Consider the following 20,404-nt stretch of genomic DNA (forward strand, 5'->3'; position numbering starts at 1 on the left):
TCACTGCCCCCACTGTGAAGAACTACCTACACTGCTTCAAATGGAAGTTTAGTTCCTGTGTAAAGGGGTGACACCTTGTGCACTGATCTTTTCTAAGGGTAATGTCCTATGGGGAGATTAGTCGTCCATGATAATTTCCCTGAAGAACAATTTCTACCAGCAATAAAAGGCGGTGGTAAGGCCTACACACTGCTAAGTTTCCTTCTGCAGGCAACTTTGCGTGACTTTGGAAAACTGAAGCAGTGGATGGGCCTTCCCACTGCCAATTCCCTTGGTGGAATGGATTTTTGGGGAGATAAGTCGCCTGTGGTAGCAGAGATTTATAGCAGGCGACATATCTTCCTGTGGGGCATTTTCCTTAGGGCAAAGGATCCCCTGCTATCTGTCTATAATGTCCTCTAATATACTTTTAAAGACTAGTCGTGTCCCCTCTTGTTCCTTTTCTCCAGGGAAAACAACCCAAACCGTGATCGCTTTTTTCTCAGTTTAATTATGATCCCTTTTACCAGTTTAGTTGCACATCTCTGGACTCTCTCCAGCTTATTAATATCCTTCTTAAGGACTGGAGCACAAAACATTATACAAGGTGTGACCTTACCAGAGACCTATAAAGAGGCAAAACTATGTTTTCATCCTTATGCAAGACAGTACTTTATTTGCTTTAGTAGCCACTGAATGACACAGCCCAGCATAACCATAACACCTTACACTTCACTATCAACATTGAACCTCATTTGCCAATTAGGTGCTCGGTATTTTAATTTAGTGAGATTGGTCTGAAATGTAGCAGCATCCTGCATAAAACTTTTTTTTTTTTTTAGTTTTGCACAACTCTATCATCAGCGAAAAGAAAGACAAAAATGATGATTATTTAGCTTGCCTAAGATCATTTTGGAATAGACTGCACAACGTAAAATTGCAGCATTGTGTGCTAATTTACAAAGTCTTCATAAAACATTTTGAAAAAAGTGTTCTAAAAATGTGGCCGTCACATAAGTATTACAGCTTGTGCTTGTTGAGCTCACCGTTAACCATACACTAACATGGTCCCCTTTTTTGTAGAGTTAATTTTGTTTTGGGCCTGTGAGATGGGACTTATGGATTTAACTTGTGAAACTGTCAGGCATGTGGAACTGTGTTGATTTTGTATATTTGTTAGTTCACTGATTATTATTAGTAACCTTTATTTATAAAGCGCCAACATATTCTGCAGCGATGTACAATAAGTTTTTCAGATTTCTGTCAAGCACCTTTTGAGGTCATTTGTTCAGGGTCTGTTGCCTAACTAGATTCAAGACACCTTGCTGCTATAAGCCATTCAGCCAGGGATATGTATATCCATAATAAATGTTCATCTAAATGCTCATCATAAATTATCTTCAAGCTGAATTTCTCAATTCACCCCTTCCAGCCACTGCACTTTGCATGGGCTTTAAAATGACGAGGACCACTTGGCTGGGTCAGATGTTATTTGGAATTATTACAGTCTCGTGTCTCACATTTTGTGTCAGGTTCTTGTCACTGATACTTATCACTCACGGGTAATTATGTTTGTTCTTTCCTCGCCAGTGATGTGAAATTGCAGTGACAAGTGGTGGTCATTATTTATCACTTGGGCTACAAATACACTGAAGGTTTTTTTTTCTGTATTTAAACATACCTTCTCCTTTTGCATCTGCGTCAAACTCATTTGGATGTTGTATGATGCATCCAACTGTATCTGACACGTGGACCTATTTTTTTTTTTTTTTCACAATACTTAACAGTTCACCCAACATCTGTCCTCTCATAATTATAAATAAAAAAAACCCATTTAGGATCCTGTTAAAGATGCGCAGAAAACCCCAGGTGTACATACAGTGAGGAACATAAGTATTTGAACACTCTGCGATTTTGCAAGTTCTCCCACTTAGAAATCATGGAGGGGTCTGAAATTCATATTGTAGGTGCATTCCCACTGTGAGAGACAGAATTTAAAAAAAAATTCAGGAAATCATATTGTATGATTTTAAAGAATGTATTTGTATTGCACTGCTGCACATACGTATTTGTATACGTATTTGAACACCTGAGAAAATCAGTGTTAATATTTGGTACAGAAGCCTTTGTTTACAATTACAGAGGTCAAACGTTGTTCCTGACCAGGTTTGCACACACTGCAACAGGGATTTTGACCCACTCCTCCACACAGATGATCTCTAGATCTGTCAGGTTTCGTGGCTGTCGCTGAGCAACATGGAGTTTCAGCTCCCCCGAAAGATTTTCTATTGGATTTAGGTCTGAAGACTGGCTAGGCCACTCCAGAACCTTGATATGCCTCTTACGGAGCCACTCCTTGGTTATCCTGGCTGTGTGCTTCGGGCCATTGTCATGTTGGAAGACCCAGCCACGACCCATCTTCAATGCTCTGACTGGGGGAAGGAGGTTGTTGCTCAAAATCTCACAATACATGGCCCCATTCATCCTCTCCTTAGTACAGTGCAGTCGCCCTGTCCCCTTCGCAGAAAAGCACCCACAAAGCTTGATGTTACCACCCCCATGCTTCACAGTAGGGATGGTGTTCTTGGGATGCAACTTATTTTTTGAAACTGTGGTCCCAGCTCTCTTCATGTCATTGACCAGTTCCTCCCTTGTAGTTCTGGTCTGATTCCTCACCTTTCTTATCATTAGTGATACCCCACGAGGTGAGATCTTGCATGGAGCCCTAGTCCTAGGGAGACTGACAGTCGTCTTTAGCCTCTTCCATTTTATAACAATTGCTCCAACAGTTGATCTATTTTCACCAAGCTGCTTGGCAATTGCCCCGAAGCGCTTCCCAGCTTTGTGGAGGTCCACAATTTTGTCTCTGGTGTCTTTTGACAGCTCTTTGGTCTTGCCCATGGTAGTAGTTGGAGTCTGACTGACTGTGAGGTGGACAGGTGTCTTTAAAGAGCTCAGACAGGTGCTACTAATTTAGATTAATGAGTGGAGTAGAGGTGCACTTTTTAAAGGCAGAGTAACAGGTCTTTGAGAGACAGAATTCTTGCCGATTGCCAGGTGTTCAAATACTTATGTGCAGCAGTGCAATATAAATACATTTTTTAAAAATCTTACATACATGTGATTTCCTGAATTTTTTTTTTAAATGCGGTCTCTCATAGTGGGAATGCGCCTACAATGTGAATTTCAGACCCCTCCATAATTTCTAAGTGGAAGAACTTGCAAAATCGCAGGGTGCTCAAATACTTATGTTCCTCACTGTAGTCTTAAGATCTGCAGCAAGGTGCATCAGGGAAAAACAATGTTCATTTTTCCCAACTTGATGTGCCTGGGTATGTGGGGCTTTTTTGTGTGTGTTTTGTGAATAGGTTTAGTAGCTGTCTTAATTTTGGGGGTATGCAGGTTCATAACAGAATTAATTAAGGGGACACAGACACTTTTTTTGGAATTTTGGATATGTCACCCTGATATCTTGGGTTTGGCAATCCTTAGAGAATTGCCTTGGGATTTTCTGGTAATTTAAAAATATTTGTGCCATACAGATATCGTGTCCAGGGTATAGGCATTTCATAAGTGTCTTTGTTTCTTTTTAGTATTGTGTTATAAACGACATTATTACAATATTTTATTAACATTCATATGTCTGTTAAAATAAAACAGTACTTAAGGGTATCCATATTGGTGGCAAAACAATCCTGTTGTGTCAATTTTTTTTTACTTATGGCAAGGACGCCCTTCACTTAAAACTACAGTAGCCTCCCAAGTTTGGGCACATGGATCGGATGTTGGCCCGAAAAACGTGAAAGCAGACATTTTACAGGCTGACCTCCAATCCGCACTGTGTACATTGCAGCGTAGGCAAGCAGTTCCGCTTCTCTTAGCCTGATGGAAAAACATAGGACTGAGAGAAGTGGATATATACGCACAGTGTGCACTTGCCCTTAAGGTATGGTGATTTAAATTAAAGAAATACAACCTTATCTGGAAAACACAGCATCTTAAGCTTTCTGGATAATAGATCATTCCCTTGTGCTACATACTGTATTATCAGCTTCTGAATGCAACCTCTTTATCATATTGTATATAGAGGTGTAGAGGCATCTGCTGGGTATAGTAGGTATTACAGATAAAATTACTCTTTAAAGAATCCTTGTCACTCTTCTTTGTCCCAAAGGACACAGTTTTAGTAGTAAATAATGAATTTGATTGTACGTAGAGCCCCAGCACAAAGGCCACTTATTTTGTGATTTTCTTAAACATCCATTTAACATAAGATTTAAGATATAACAAATACTTTGTTGCTGTTTTAGTAGCTCAACTTCTGGTTACTTTCTGTTCATATGTTTTGTTTTGTTTTTTGTTTTTTAAAAACATTTTTTGAAAGGGTTTGGGAAATGGTTGTAGTGCATACAAATGTATCTAATGTATGTAATGTATTTATTTTTACTTTCATTGTGTGCAATCAAGTTACATGTACAGTACCTTTTCAGTGTGACACTTGAAACCATTCCTTACAAGAAACTGTACCTTACAAGAAGCTAGCTTGGCAGTTTTACCTAGCAGCCCACAGGTAATTTCTTACCACTTTATTTTAGGCCATTATTTAAAAGTTTCAACATATGACAATGCTATAAATCGGACTATGGTTAAAGTGCAAGGAAGACTAAATGCATCTGAGGTGCCAAATTGTTGGGCTCACCCAAGTGAGTTCAATAACTTAATTGGTACTCTGGCCTGACACTCCTCATCTTTATCTTGCCATGGGTGCTTATTTTGCCTGGAGAATGTATTGGAACTCAGGCTTTCAAAATAACCAATTCTAGCACAAATCCTGCGCGTACAGAAACACATGCTGAAAGCAGGACAGTGAAAAGTAACTCTATATTTCGTAAATAGTACACAGTTTTCAATCTTACTATGTTTCCTATATTCATGAGAGGACCTGAATATAGAATATTTTTATGTTTTTGCTATAGTTCCTCTTTAATATCTATAAATTAAGGTTTGGTTAAATGATTCAAAATTAAAAAAAACACGAGGTTTCCAGCCTATTTTAGGTGGTGTTTTTTCTGTGCATTATTTACTAATAAGCCTTATATTGCAACATTTATATTCTGTTTATTGTGTGCCAGTCCCTAAGCTTAGGTCAGTGACATCAGCACAGAGCATGTGCAGTGAATCGGCAGAAAACAAGATGGGAGCGACTAGAGATATAATTGGCACAGATCTTCACTGCTAAAGGAAAAAATAATATATAGCATTTCTGCCCATTTTCTGTAGTTAAGCTTTTGTTTTTCGTTCAAGTATTTTGGTGCAAGTCATTACCAATACAGACACCGCTCTCAATACTTGAATTATTGCAACGTGAATTAGTGAAAATGTGTCTGGGAGAGTACAAGGAATAATAGATAATCTAGAAATATGTCTGACTGATATAGAAATTTTCATTCCACAGGTGTATTTGTGCCATATTACAGTTCTGTAATAAAGCGGCGAATAAACACCACATGGGACATAGCCTTAGACAAACAGTTAAAAAGGTAAATGTGGCTATGGCCACACTGGGGTGTTTTTTTGGCATATGTATATGCACAGGACGAGAAACAGCTCCTCATATCAGATCCGTGCTCTTCTATATCTGTACCCAGAGTCACTGTGTCAGGCTGGTTGTGCACAGATGGAGCGGATTTTAATACCTGTGAGTGTGCATTTTTGTACTGAAATCTGCTCTGTGTGTCGACATAGCAAGCAGGCCGACATAGTGACTCTGGGTGCAGACACAGGAGAACAAGGCTGCCCACGGATCGGCTGATTATAGGCTTTCATATAAACCAGGGCTGTGGAGTTGTTGGCACATAATCTGATTACTCTGTATATGGTCCCTCCGACTCTGACTCCAACTCCAACTCTCTTGTGTTTTTTTATATACTAATGTATTTCCCATGTTGATATACAAGGCATTTCATCACTGCCAAAGCTCAGCAAGATGCTGAGCTATATGCAGATGGTGCTAATGCTAAATTAAGATAGTGTCTGCCTTTTGAGAACAACCTAAGAACTACTGGCTAGGAAGCTGAGGCACTACCCTATTGGCCATTCAATCCTGTCACTGCCAACATGAATGGGGATACTGTTCAACTTTGGGTCTAAATCTGTAACGAAGCCTTTTTATTTTTTGATTCAAGAAACTACAAACCTTTACATTTAAACAGAAGAAAATGAAAAAAAATGAAAACCGCAATGTAAGCTCAGCGGGAAACAACTATGCACTAGGCTTTATTACAGCAGAGAGAAGTGGCTTATTGACTTTTATCTGTGAAATAGGACATTGTAAAATTGTATTTTTTTTTGCATTACAATTTAAATTAATTAGGAGTCAGAGTCCGTACATGTTTGCCGACTCTTTCAGGTACCCAAAATTGCCTCCAATTTCATGGCTCCAACTCCGTAGCTCTGATATAAACACAGGCTGAAAATCAGCCACATGTGCAATTGCACACAAAGATTTCATCCAGTCTCGGCAGAAGTCAACAAATATGATATATATTTTTTTTTACTTAGGACATAACCATCCAGCTTTCTGCTCTGTTTGTCTGCAGTGGTAATACATATGTAAAGCTAGTTAAAAGTTCATGAGAACTGCACTGCTTTTTTTTTTTTTTTTTTTTTTTGGTATATCAAAATTCCACATCAGATACTTGACTAATTCAATGTTATATTTCATAAAGCAAAAACAGTTGGATTTCTTGAGAGTTCATCAGCTTAATATGCAAGTCAGTGTTCTGCTTCTCTTCAATGGAACTCTTTTGTTTGCATTTCAGATCTCAAAAGAGAAGCAAGTATATGCCACATGCTGAAGCATCCGCATATTGTCGAGCTCCTTGAGACATACAGTTCAGATGGAATGCTCTATATGGTATTTGAATTGTAAGTGTTTTATATTTTCTTTTGTTTTCTCTTAGAATTCTCATTTTTGTCTTTTGCAAGACAGGTACAAATGTCAATGAGCCTGTCTCTCTAATTATAAGCCAGTAGTATACTATGGAATACTAACTTTGTATGTATAATTTTGAGAATATCTTCAGTATTAAAATATTTCTTCTGTTAACCCATTTACTTTTGTAACTGCCCAAATTAGACTTGTTTTTGGTTTTATAATAAAAAGCCAGTTTATATTACCTTTTGAGGTATCGATTTTCTCTTTTTAAAGAGCGTTTTGACTTGATTTTTAATCAAATAATTCTGTGATAAATTCTGCTAGCTCTGGCTTTCTTAAAGGGGATGTTCACCTTTTAAAGGCATACTACATATCTAAAGTAAAACTTGTATTCATGCTTCGGTTCATGTATACAGAATAGAAGGAAAGAAATATGTTATTTCTTTTCACTGAGGACTCATAGCAGCAATTTTGTAAGTGTCTATGGCAGTATTTACATAGACCTTTCCCATTAAGCTTACTTAGTTTTTAGCTTTCCTTCTCCTTTAAGAAAAACTAAACCTGGAAATGCCATATTTTATATACTAAACATCCTGCATTAGCCGAAAGGTTTAGCATCTGTATAGTAGCAATGATCCTGGCCTACAAAGTTGTCATAGGAGCTCCCCATCTGTTAGAAGTGTCAGTGACACTCAAATGCTCATTGTGCACAGAGCAGGTGTTAGAATGCTAAGCTTAGGGGTTGTTGCAAATTATCAAGCAGAAAATGTGGCTTGCCATAGATGCTAATGCTGTGGAACTAAATATTAAATACTGATGCAAATTGCAATGATTATAGCTGCCATGTACTAATATTCTGTATTATTTACTAATAAGCCTTATATTGTGACATTTATATTCTGTATATACAGTATATTGTGTGCCAGTCCCTAAACTCAAGTTAGTGACAGCAGCACAGAGCATGTACAGTGAATTTTATCAGATTTTATCTTGTCGGTTGAAGACAAAGCATGCACCATTTCCTTCAGATAGACGCTTTGTGTCAGGTGAGAAATGTTATGTGAAGTTTACACATCAGATTTTTGTATCAGTCCCATTATATTTAGACCCATGTGACTACATTCGACTTGTATGCTTTTTGTTAGTCCAGCGCCATCTGACAGAAGCCCCTTAAAGTCTTACGCAAAGCAGCAGTTCTTTCTTAAGTTGGCCATATACATTAAAGCGGACCTGTCACCCTAAGAAATAAGTCCAAATTATTTTCTATATTGTTAGTTGAGCAAAATAAACTTTACTTACGCTATATAAATAATATAAATCTTGTTTCCTTCGTCTTGGAATTACTCAATCAAAGCAAGCAGGCAGGCACCATTTTGTGGACACTGTTATTAAGACAAGCTTTGTATCATGCCAAAATCTTGTTTCTGTGCCAGAATGGGGGGCCTGATGCCCATACCCATGCACTGGCTACACAGTTAGATGAGGAGGAGGGAGGGGAGAAGTGAGATGTGCAGTGACATCTAGGAAGTGCTGAATGGAAAGCTAAAGTTATTGTCAGCCCCGCCTCTATGCCTAAGGCATAGAGGCGGGGCAGGCAATATATGATTGACAGCTGTGATTTTTAAATCCCTTTTATAATGTGTTTGGATGTGTTTATATAAAAATGAATTTGGGTTTCATGTTTAATTTGAACAGGATTTTTATTATACAGATTTTCATGTCTGGGTGACAGGTCCACTTTAAAATCTGTTGTTTGGTGAAGTCGCCAACCAAGTGGATCTTTGATCAGTTTGTCCACTTTCATTCTTGACCAAATCAGACTAATCCAATCATTTAGCCCCCCCGCTGAGCGATTGGAAAATAATTCTTGCATATACTAGCCTGTTGGCTGAGGACCGCATTAACATGCCAATGTAGTCCTTGCCCAAAGGGATTTTTAAACCTAGACTGTTCTTTTGGCATTGGTAAGTGATCTTAAAGCCTGATTCTCTGAGCAATTTACATTTTGTTTTCTTATTTTAGTGGTGTGTGATATTTGCAGTTTTGTACTGCCAACACCAAGCTCTTGGCTGCAATCCTAGGGCTATCTAAATACAGGGAGTGCATAGAAAGTACATATATAGTCTGTGCCGAAACTACTAGTAAAAGTCTAAAATAAACTAGGAACGTAATGTGGATTCCAAATGTGCTCAAAGTAAGTATACACCAGCTATTTTGGGGGGTTTATAATATGGGTGAGCCAGGCTTTCCTTCTTCCCAGTCAGATTAGTGAGTTTGGCGAACCAAAGTGTGATGCAAATTGTTTAACTGGATGTCCCATACACGCACTGTTAATTGTACAAAAAGGTCAGAATTTACTAAAGCGTGTCCTAATATTCACTTTTTATCTGGGTAACTTTATAAACCATATTGGATGTACATTGTAATCATTTGCAAAGCACCCTATAGTGAAGTCATCCATCTTGGTCAATTTTTGCAAAATCTTTAGTGTTTATTAAAAACCCTCAAAATAAGTGTACTTTTGGTGCAATTAAAAATAATTTTTAATTGCACCAAAAAAAAAAAATTAGGCAGCACTGGCAGCACTGGTCTAGAGCAGGGGGCTCAAACTCAATTTACCTGGGGGCCGCAAGAGGCAAAGTCAGGATGAGGCTGGGCCGCATAAGGGATTTCACAAAAAATTGGCTTTCAAGGGATAATGCAAGGCACGGCGGGCGGGAGCTGCTGATTGCGGAAATGACGTTATGCCATCATAACAGTTATTATGGGAAGACGTTCTGTGAGCACAATTAGCTGCTAAGGAGCTAATTGTGCACACAGAACGTCTTCCCATAATAACTGTTATGATGGCATAACGTCATTTCCGCAATCAGCAGCTCCCGCCCACCGTGCCTTGCATTATCCCTTGAATCGCAATAAAAATCGCGATCCATTCATTGCTTTTGAGAAGGCGTTGGTGCGGGCCACAAAATACAGTACCGAGGGCCGCAAATGGCCCGCGGGCCGCGAGTTTGAGACCCCTGGTCTAGAGGATAAACCCATGTAAATGGGACTTTTCTAAGAGCCTAAAGGAATGTGTTCCCAGAATCCTGTTTTGACTCAAAAGCTGCCCCCATAGCCAGTTTTATTTTCAGACTTTTCCACATTTTTTAAACAAAAAACAATGCTGGATTTTTCACAACCTGGTTCTTATTCAGGAGTCCCTCTCTATTAGCGAGTGGGACCTAGTGTCTGGTCCTCACAAAACTTAATATGCTTGCAATCTGTTACTCACGCTTAAATTGTAGACTCTGTTCTGAATCACAAGCTCCACTCTATAGTAGCATTCAGAGCAGCGCCTCTCCCTCTCGCATGTAGGGAACAGCTGTCTTTTTACCTGTCACACACAGGTAGCAGTTGTGTCTCTCTCTCTCAAACACTCGGAAGAGCCCAGAGGTGGGAGAGCATACTCTTTTAAAGTGCAGCACTTGGTTGTAGTTCAGATACCCAAAAGAAAGTTAAACCTGATTGTCATGAACCCTCACCACCCATATCCTGCACCTGAAATTCACACATCTCTTTACATTTACCAGCACACACAGACATGCTTTTCAAGAACAGCTTCACACAGTATAGGTATATGTATATGTGTTTGGGATGAGGTGGTTTTGCTGGCTTGGTGTAGTTTGTACATGTATGAGCAAGAGAAAATTGACAGATGCATGTATCAGAAAACAGAGAAACTAGAACTTCACTGGCTGGTTGGCATTTCCCTTATGTGATATGACCAGTAGGCCTGTGATTGTAATCACTCTCCTGATCATATTCGCTTGCCTCTCTCACCCGCTGCCCCAGTGGTACAAAGATATCGGTGTGTCTACAGCTTTCTCCAGCCGCAGCTTCAACTTATATTAACTCTTTACATAATAGCGGAAAAGGAGGTTTGCCCTTAAAGAAACAATGGACAAACCACTTTGGAGTGGAGTCTTTGTTATATTGTTCCCTCTGAACTTTCAGAAACAAGAGAATTCTCAAAGGAAATGGCATTGGTCTGGAAATTACCTTGAGCACCCAATGGGCTTGCCCAGCTGAATGATTTAATGTAAAAAAAAAAAAAATGGATATATTTTCCCTTTTAAGATGGTGTTGGCTCTATTTGTACATTTTTTTAGTTACAAAGATCCTGCAGTTATATAGCAAAATGTAATCATGTCAGACCTTCTGTGCCTTTTTGTTTGTATATGCAAGTGCTGTAAAACTTTGACTGAGATGAGCTGCTGATGTTTTCTTCCATTTAACAGCATCTTGAATTATTTACAGATGATATAGTTCTGCTGCATTAAGTGGAGACTGCCTTGTTTAGCAATACAAGAGACATAAATGCAGCACTACAGGTTCTACCCTTCTTTTTTATGATCGGAGATATTTCTCTTGGTGCAATTATCAGCTAGCCAGCATAATTTATGAACATTTTAAATGTAGTTTATTTAAATGCATCAATCATAATGTTTTGATTTTTCAGTTACTGAACCATAACTAGGTTTCCCATAACCAAGCACTGGTCACCTAATTGGGTCAAAACAGAACTGAATGAGACACTCATGCTATGTGAATCAAACAAGCTTACTGAACCTTTCCTAATCCATTTCATCCTGTGTGCTTCTTAGGGCACTGCCACACAGGATTGATTCTTGGCCTTCAGATAAATGCAGGACAAGAATCCACCCCTACACCTTAAATATCTTACTGATGTGCCTGCACTTGGAGCCATTGCAACAGCTCAGGTGCAGGCACACAGAGTGGACTTCAGCATTAAGCTGCAGTTTTGCACCAAAATAAATCATGCGCCTGCACCCTGGCCAACGCAATGGTTCACGGTGCAGGCACATAATTAAACTTTTGGAAATGTGGGGCAGGTTCTCAGCTTGTGTTTATCCACCGTCAAAGAATCTGCCCTATCTGGCAGTGCCCTTATCTCTGATGTGCTAACTTTTCTAAACAAGGAGCACTGGCTCTTTCACTCAGGATTGGTACATTTCCACTAGCAGAATAATGGCATTCCCAGGAGGGCAAGTAATGGGAATTCCACTTAATAAATATTAAAATCATTTCAGTACCCCTTTAATCAGCAATGCAAATGTAGTTTTAAACCAAAGGCTTTCTAAAGCCACTCAGATAACACCTAAAATGGTGATTTTTAACTTTTTTTTTCAGTAGTGAACAAAATAGCCACTATACAAAACTTTAGGAAGGAGGAATGCTAAATGAGTGCAGGGCTTCCTGTGGATTGCTGGTCACCAGTTGGACAGCACTGCTCAGTGTTCGCAAAGGCCCTCTTTAGTCTCAATTTTCTAATGAATTTCTCTACATCCACAAACAAACTATAATTACTCATTCTGTTTGTGGGTGCAAATGATAGACCTTTGTTTAAAACTTTCTTTCATCAGTAGTCAGTTCCCCTTTGCTCAGATTGAAAATCCCCTACTTTATTTTTTCCTCCTTTTTTATTTTTATTATGCTTCCTGCTTTAGTTCCCCCTTTTCTCTCTGAATGTGTTCTTTCTTCATTTCCCATTCCACATGCCGATTCCGTAGTGTACTCACTTGTAGTGGTGCAAACCTGTTGTGTTCTACATTCACCCAATTCCTTTACTTCTCTATAAACTTTTTGTTCTCCCACTCTTGTGTTTCCCTCTATTACCCTATTTTTTTTTAAAAAGTAAATAAAGGCAAATTACACTATGGGCACATTTATCAAATTACGAATTTCGGACATTAAAAATCATGATACAAATAATTCGGATTAAATCCAATATTTTCTGATGTGCGCTTGAAGTACGAAAATTTCGGATCATGGTTGTACGAAAATATTGTGGTACGATCCAAAAGTTCCAAAATTTTCGTATCTGAACGATCGCAACAAACTTTCTTACTTTGAACTTCTGTGCATGTTTTTGGAAGCCTCCCATAGGACTCAATGGCACTCTGCAGCTCCAACCTGGCCCAAGGAAAGTCATGATACCGAAGCTGGAATGAATTCTGAAACTTTCGTACTCATTGCGACAAATACGATTTTGTTGCACAAATTGTCGCAAAGTACGAAAAAAATCACAGAAAATATGCACTGTTTTAAAACTTAAAAAAAAATCTGGATTTTTTGGATTTGGACTCAATCATACATTGATGAATGTGCCCCTATGGGTGTGCCCCTGCTTTTTAATGTCTTTGCAGAGAAAAGGAATACCCTGAAGTTGGTACTGATATGCTATTTTGAAAGCAGGAATCTTGTAAATTGCTAATCCCACAGTAGAGTGGGGAAGCCACCTTCTGAGATTTGTTGTTTGAAAAGAGCACTATTGCACTTTGCTTTTTTTTTTTAAATTTTCTAAAGAAAGCACTAAAGCATCTTGTTTCATATCATTTTATGCCTAGAGGAAGCACAATAGCAAATGGCAATAACATATGGTAATATGGCAACATAAAGAAAAATCTGCATATAGACTTTCTATGGTTCTGGACACACGCAGAATTGTGTTGTAACACACTGGTGTTTGTACTGAGTGTTAACAATATTGCGCCCCCTCCATCCTCCCAGCATGAAAGCAAGATAGCAGCTCCCAGTAGATCTCAGAATATCCAAGTCTGGCTTGGGACTCCACCAGTTACATGGCAGTAGGAGAAACAATAGGTTACCTGAAAGCAGTTCTAATGTGTAGCGCTGGCCCTTTCTGAAAGCTCATGCACAATGCAGTGAGATGGCTGCCTACACACCAATATTACAACCAAAAAAACATACATTTGCTGGTCAAGAATTACATTTTAAATGGTAGAGTGAATTATTTGCTATGTAAACAATGTAGTTTAGAAATAAAAAGTAAAAAAAAAAAAATAAAAAATGACTATCTCTTTAACTTGTTTTCTTGCACTTTATTCGATGGCCGGTGAATGATAGAGTTGCAGGTGCTGATGTTGTAACTTCACTCTGCTTTAGACAGTCAGTGCCCATCCTTTTCATGTGACCTGGTTCAGGTGGCAAAGTGGTTGAGCAACCTAAAATTCCTGAAACTACTTTATTGAGAAAAATTTTTTTTAAACTGCTATACATAAACACGTGTTGAAGTGCTTTATTAGTATTATTTATGTGGAGCAGTAGGCAATTAAACTACCCTTCGTGCTATTTTCCCTGTTAGACTTCTGATGAAGTGCTCAGGAAGGGCATGAAGAAATGCATCAGAATTTATGGGTAAAACCTATTTTTTTTAAACATTTGGACTCATGTAGTATAGGGGCCTCATTGATTGATACGCTTATTGTACTGCAACAATTGTAAGTGCAACTTTTATGTATTGAACTATTTACTTTTGATTTTATACTATGAGAGTGCGCCTCTCTGTTTTCAAATGTCATGTAGTATAGTAACTAAAATTAGAGCAATAAAGAACTATTGGTTTTTAAAAATCCTCACTAAATACTAATGGTGCATTCATAATCAACTGTAACAGGTTACAGCGGATGACCATTTGAACTGTAATCAGGTAAGGAAACCTCTGGCTGCCAATGGGAATATAGAGCATTTACCAGATGTAAGGTAAGCCTTAATTACACTGTGCCGAAGCCTAGTTTATATTTAATCTACAATATGCCTAAAAAATGGTGAACTTTCCCTTTAAGAGATTTTTTTTTCTAATTAATATAACCATTTGTTCTGCAGCTGGGCACACAATGTAATGTCTTGCTATGGTATTACTATTTACTTTTTTTTTTTTTTTAATATAGTATGGATGGAGCCGACTTATGCTTTGAAATTGTAAAGAGAGCAGATGCTGGATTTGTATACAGCGAAGCTGTTGCCAGGTATGGAATAGTTATTGTCATTGCTGGACAAGATAAGTAAGAAAAGTTCAACAAGTTTGACGTTTTTTTTTTTAAATATCAATTTTGGGTATACTTTCAAAAAATAGATTAGTGAATTTAGCACTATGCATACCTCAGTGTAGCAGTGTCGGACTGGTCCAATGGGCCCTCCTGCTCCTGACCATTTGGCCTACTTCATGATTATTTCCTATTTCTCAATGAAAACAAATAAGAGAAGTACATTGAAGAATAGATGTTAACATGTAAATAAGAAACTAGGAAAATAAAGAGGTTGGGTGAGGAAAGAATAGTTTGGAGAGTGGGCCTATGGTCTGAGGCTTTCTGGTGGGCCCCTGGGGTCCCAGTCCTACTCTGCAGTGTAGGACTCACAACTACAAAATTGAGCACCCACAGGCACAAGGTGCTTAAAGGGCCCCATATTTTCTGTCTGTAGGCATTAAGTACGGTCCTTTTCTACACTTTTTGCCGAATGTGCCAACAAAGAAACAGGTAATACAAGAAACTGCAAAGAATAGGCACAATTGTTTGTGTTTGGCACTCTAAGGGGCACTGCGGTTTTTTCCAATGCATTGTTTTTCCTTTTATGTTGTTGGAAGTTTTTATATTTAAGACTGTCTTCATTATTGTATTCACAAATCAACAGAGGGCGCTACTAATGTATTCAGTCATAAAAGGAAAGTTAAACAATTTTTGCTGGCAGCATCTACAACCTCTTTTCCCGCCATTTTACCACAAAATAAAGGTTTATTTTCAAACATATTGGCTTTAAGCCTTTCAGTGCCATTAAAGCAATCAGTGTTTATTGTGTTTATAAGCAATGCAGGTTCTTTCTTGTTATATTTAATTTATGTAATTTTGGAATTTTTATTGCTCTCAAAATGCTATAAACCATAACTTACGGTATGTCCAGAAAGTGACAGGTGCAGATTGTAGCTCAAAATATGATCTCATTTACTTATACAATCATTATCTTTTGCCGTGCCATGAAAAGTGCCCTGACAATAGCAAAGCATAAAGTATATGACGGGAGCAGATGCATCAAGCTGAAGTGTCATCAAGGACAACTGGAGGGTCATTAAAGTCTTTTGTTTCTCGTGATGTATACTGGAATCGTAATACAATTGACTGCTAATGGATTTGTACATCTCTTCCACCCAACTTAGAACAGTTTTATGTCTTATTGTTTGAGCAGTGGGTCTTCCAGCCAGGTCATATAGAAGGAATGGAATAGTTTGACTTTAAGTAAGGACAAGGAAGTAAGGTCTTTGTTGGATCAGATAAGGAGTAATGATTTATGTGCTGCTGGTAAAATATTAAGACAATTCTTTCTCCAGTTTATCATTGCTTCCTGCAAGTAAAGAATTTCTCATAAATGCCTATTTTGTGGACAGGGGGAAATAGGGATTTCATTCCAGAGTACCTTGAATGCTTTGATGGACAAAACTAGAACATTTTTAGACAGATATGGTTACATGTTGTAATACCACAGAGTTTTCTTTACATATATATATTTGTAGAAATCACTAATTTTTCATTCATACAAATATCATTTTTGTCCCTCCAGCCATTATATGAGGCAAATCCTGGAAGCATTAAGATATTGTCACGACAACAACATCATTCACAGAGATGTAAAGGTAAGTTTGATACAGTGATAGGGATATACTTACTGTGCAATACTCGTGTTAGAGCAGGAGATGAAACCGGAACTATCGGTGAAGTTTTGAACATTTTCCATGATTTTTATTCTTGTTAAAAATGTGACATTTCAAAGAACTTGTGCCACCTCAACCCAACAGTTTTCACTGCTGCAGACAACATTATGTATTCAGTAAGAATAGAAATTACACTAATCACTGCTGATTTTCACTTAAAATATTCGCTAAATCAATGAATATTGATACTGTTAGTTTTCATTAGTATACAATTAGTATATAATTTTTTTCTTCAGTGCCTCATGAAGTCTTAATTTTCACTTATCCAACTTAACATCCATGCAGCTGCACCTTAAGTATCTTACAGCAATGTATAGTCTGGTGCTAATTGCTTATTACCACTAAAAAGGATGAGCAACAAGGGATTCATTGATTATTTTTATGTATAAACTGAGATGAGCGGATAAATGTATCTGCTTAAAGTCATATAAAGCATTGTAACTATTCTAACTATATACAAGATTTGTTTGATTGTCACTCAATGGATTTAATTGCCACATTAAGATTTTTCAATCATGGGAACACATTGTTGCTCATGGCTACTTTAAACTGCAAGTCTGACTTTTTCCTGGATGGGTCATTATTATTATTATTACCAAAAGATACTTTAATAAAAGTTGCAGTGTGCATTCTTTTAAGCTCAACCAAGAGGACCTGTTCTGATAATTCTTTTTGCTGAAATTTCAAAGGATTTTTGTTTTTTCATTTGCTAGCAAAGAATGAATTAGTTTCACTCTCTAACCTGGTTGGGCTGAACAGAGAAGAATATGTTAATACAAATTACACATAAGGCTACAGCCACACGGGGCTTATTCTTTTGTTTATCTGAATGCTGAGAATCAGCCCCATCTATCATTAGCCTGAAGCTGGCCATACCCTGAAAGATCCTCATGCTCAGCAAGGTCGTCACCTTGAGGTGTGCCATATTAAACTGATCCAATCCTTTGGCCCTAGGGCTGGTCTCCTGTGAATGTGTCACTTCAGTTTTGCGAAGTAGCCTGAAGTTACAGCTTGAGGAAACTTCTAGCTACTTTGGAAAGTAGCTGCACTGTGTTTATTTCCCCAAATCACTGGTGGAAAAGAAAAATGGGACATCATTTTTTATAAAATGCCAACATATTCCACAGCCCTGTACAATAAATATAAAGTTCTAAGAACTAAGATATAATTTATCCTTATTTAAGGGGAAACAACCTTATAGGTTTTATATAGTGGAAAGGGTTAATAGGAATTTTCTGCCTGAACCCACTGTGGTATCCTCCACCAGGCCAATCTGATCAAAGTAATACATTACACACTTGTGAAACACAGACCACAAAATGCATGATGAAAACTGCAAATTTTAATTGTATTTTAATAATGTTCACGTACATGTCAGTTCTTACTGATTATTTGTGAAATCCAGCAGGGCAGGCAGACTAGGGAAGGAGACAGGAAAACCTATCATGGCTACGCAAGTAACTGATCTAAGGTGTGAAAAATACAGGGGATTACAGGGGTAAAAATGACAGGAAAATACAGCCTGAATCTGAGGCATGAACAATGCAGGAGCCAGTTAATCTCAGTACTGATACCATTTAAGGCTTACTCAAAGGTAAGCAGTCACAGCAGCCAGACAGGTGGGGAGCCACATGGACATCACTGCTGTCATGGGATGAAAATGCTTGTTGCACATGTATGACTTGTGTACCTATTTGGGGAAAATTGTTTCCCACCAGAAGTTAATAGAACTTGCACTCAGGGCTGGGGTTAACAATACTGTTTTGGTTAAAAAAAAAAAAAAAAAATCAAATTATTTGGTAAGGGTGATCCCATGTTGGGATCACTATCAGTTCATAGACCCACGCCTTATTACATTTTTAGGGCAATCTCTCTTCATTTATGTAAGCTCATAAAGAAGGATAGCTTTTTCAGTTAGTTTTCTTTTCTTAGACTTCAAGTGTAATACAATTGTCTTATTTGTGTACATGCAAAGTTTATAAAGTAGGGTGCGCTGCATGTGTTATAGATTCTGCAACTTGTTGAGCAGCAACAGTTTGGGGTCCATTGGGAGTAGACTATCTGTTTTGATCCAGGCTAGCTGCATTATCTACTCCCAAAATGATTAAAGGGGACATGTCACCTTAAGAAATAATTCCAAATTGTTTTCTATTGTGTTTGTCAAGCAAAATAGACTTTACTAAAGGTCCCCATACATGGGCCGATTCTAGCTGCTGATATCGGTCCCTTAAGGTCCCCATACACGGGCCGATCCGCTCGCTTGGCGATGTCGCTAAGCGAGCGGGTCTTCTCCCGATATCCCCACTTTTGAAGCACACATCAGTTTTACCATTGCATAGCTACATTACATTATATTTTACTAACTTTAATTTTTTAGCCATTTACAGTGTAAATAAAATTAGGTAATTAAACTATGTAAAAATAAATAAAAATATATATATATATAGGAAACAGAGGACTCAGTACTCACAGAACTTGGTGAAAAATCAAAATCATTCTTTAATGTGCAAAGATTGATGTTTCAGTCACATATTGGGACCTTTCTCAAGATGCATCAGGGTGTCCAAACCCCAATTTAAGGCTGATGTCAGATGTGTGGCGTATGGCATATATTTTCGGCAAGAGGAAAAATGCTTGGCGAAAACACCACCATACACCTCCTACCTGTGCCTGCACCCGAATGAATGAGATACACTCTCAGGCAAGTGTAGCCGATATTTGAAAAAAAAAACGCTAGAGAATGCAGTGTCTTGCGTTTTTATGCATATTTTGGCTACATGTGCCTGCACCCGAGCGTATCTCATTCATTCAGGTGCAGGCACAGGTAGCAGGCGTATGGTGGTATTTTTGGCAAGTGTTTTTCGAAAATGTCATACGCCACGTCTGACATCAGCCTAATAACCCTGTGATTGAATTTGGCGCCAAGTTGCGTCACTGTGATGTCACCCATACCAACAAAGTATAACCCAAAACCAAAATAATAAATGTATAAAATCAAAAGAACAAAAAGAAAACTAAGAATGCACAGAAACCTGTAGAAATAAGCATGAAGTCTAAGTGCCCAGTAGAAACAGAACAGAGCCATTGTAACAGGTTACATAAAAAAGTAGCTCTTAGAAATGTAGCCAAAAAAGTATCACAAGTAAAGGACCTTAGCTGTTCAGGACTAGGTGGAAGTACAGGTATAGGATCCCTTATCAGGAAACCTGTTACCCAGAATGTTCCGTATTACAGAAAGGCTTTCTCCCATAGACTCCATTATAAGCAAATAATTCTAATTTTTAAAAATGATTTCCTTTTTCCCTGTAATAATAAAACAGTACCTTGTGCTAAGAACTAAGATATAATTAATCCTTATTGGTGGCAAAACATCCCACTGGGTTTATTCAATATTTAAATAATTTTTAGTAGACTTAAGTTATGCAGATCCAAATTATGGAAAGATCCCTTATCCAAAAAACCCATGTCCCCAGCATTCTGGATAACAGGTCCCATACCTGTACTTACAAAAAACAACATTGTGAAGGCAGGAAAGAAATGTGACCAAAAAGCCATGTCCAAATGACACATGACAGGCAGGAGCAAGTCGCCTTGCCATAGTAACATGTCAATAAGTAAAGCAGTAGCAGCAGGTTATAGAAGCAAACAAAGATGATCAACATTAGCCATGTTGGCCAGGGGCACGTAGAAATCTGTGTATACGGGGGGGCCATGTCAGGCAAAGAGGATAAGTGAGGAAAACTGCATCCCTAGGATAAATCAGGGAAAACTGTGTTCCCACAGGGTAGAGATAATTGGAAATAACTCAAAAGGAGAACTCCATCCCGCATCCCTCAAGAGGCCAAAGAGGAATAGTGACCCCAGGTTAATAGGGACAAATAGTGACCCCCAAAGAATAAACTGTGTCCCAGACTTTGCTG

At 38.2% G+C, this 20,404-nt stretch overlaps 1 protein-coding gene across 9 annotated transcripts in view; it reads left to right on the top strand.

Moving 5' to 3' along the window:
- The window catches only part of cask (calcium/calmodulin-dependent serine protein kinase (MAGUK family)), a 172,079-nt gene that overhangs the window by 45,228 nt on the left and 106,447 nt on the right, over nt 1-20,404 (top strand). For all 9 annotated transcript variants that reach the window (XM_012956939.3, XM_031895959.1, XM_031895960.1 and 6 more), the window contains 3 exon segments: nt 6,801-6,906; nt 14,671-14,748; nt 16,334-16,406. In XM_012956939.3, the coding sequence (XP_012812393.1) occupies nt 6,801-6,906; nt 14,671-14,748; nt 16,334-16,406 (257 nt within the window).

This window comes from Xenopus tropicalis, chromosome 2, assembly GCF_000004195.4.
Source record: "Xenopus tropicalis strain Nigerian chromosome 2, UCB_Xtro_10.0, whole genome shotgun sequence".
In the NCBI taxonomy this organism is placed as follows: domain Eukaryota; kingdom Metazoa; phylum Chordata; class Amphibia; order Anura; family Pipidae; genus Xenopus; species Xenopus tropicalis.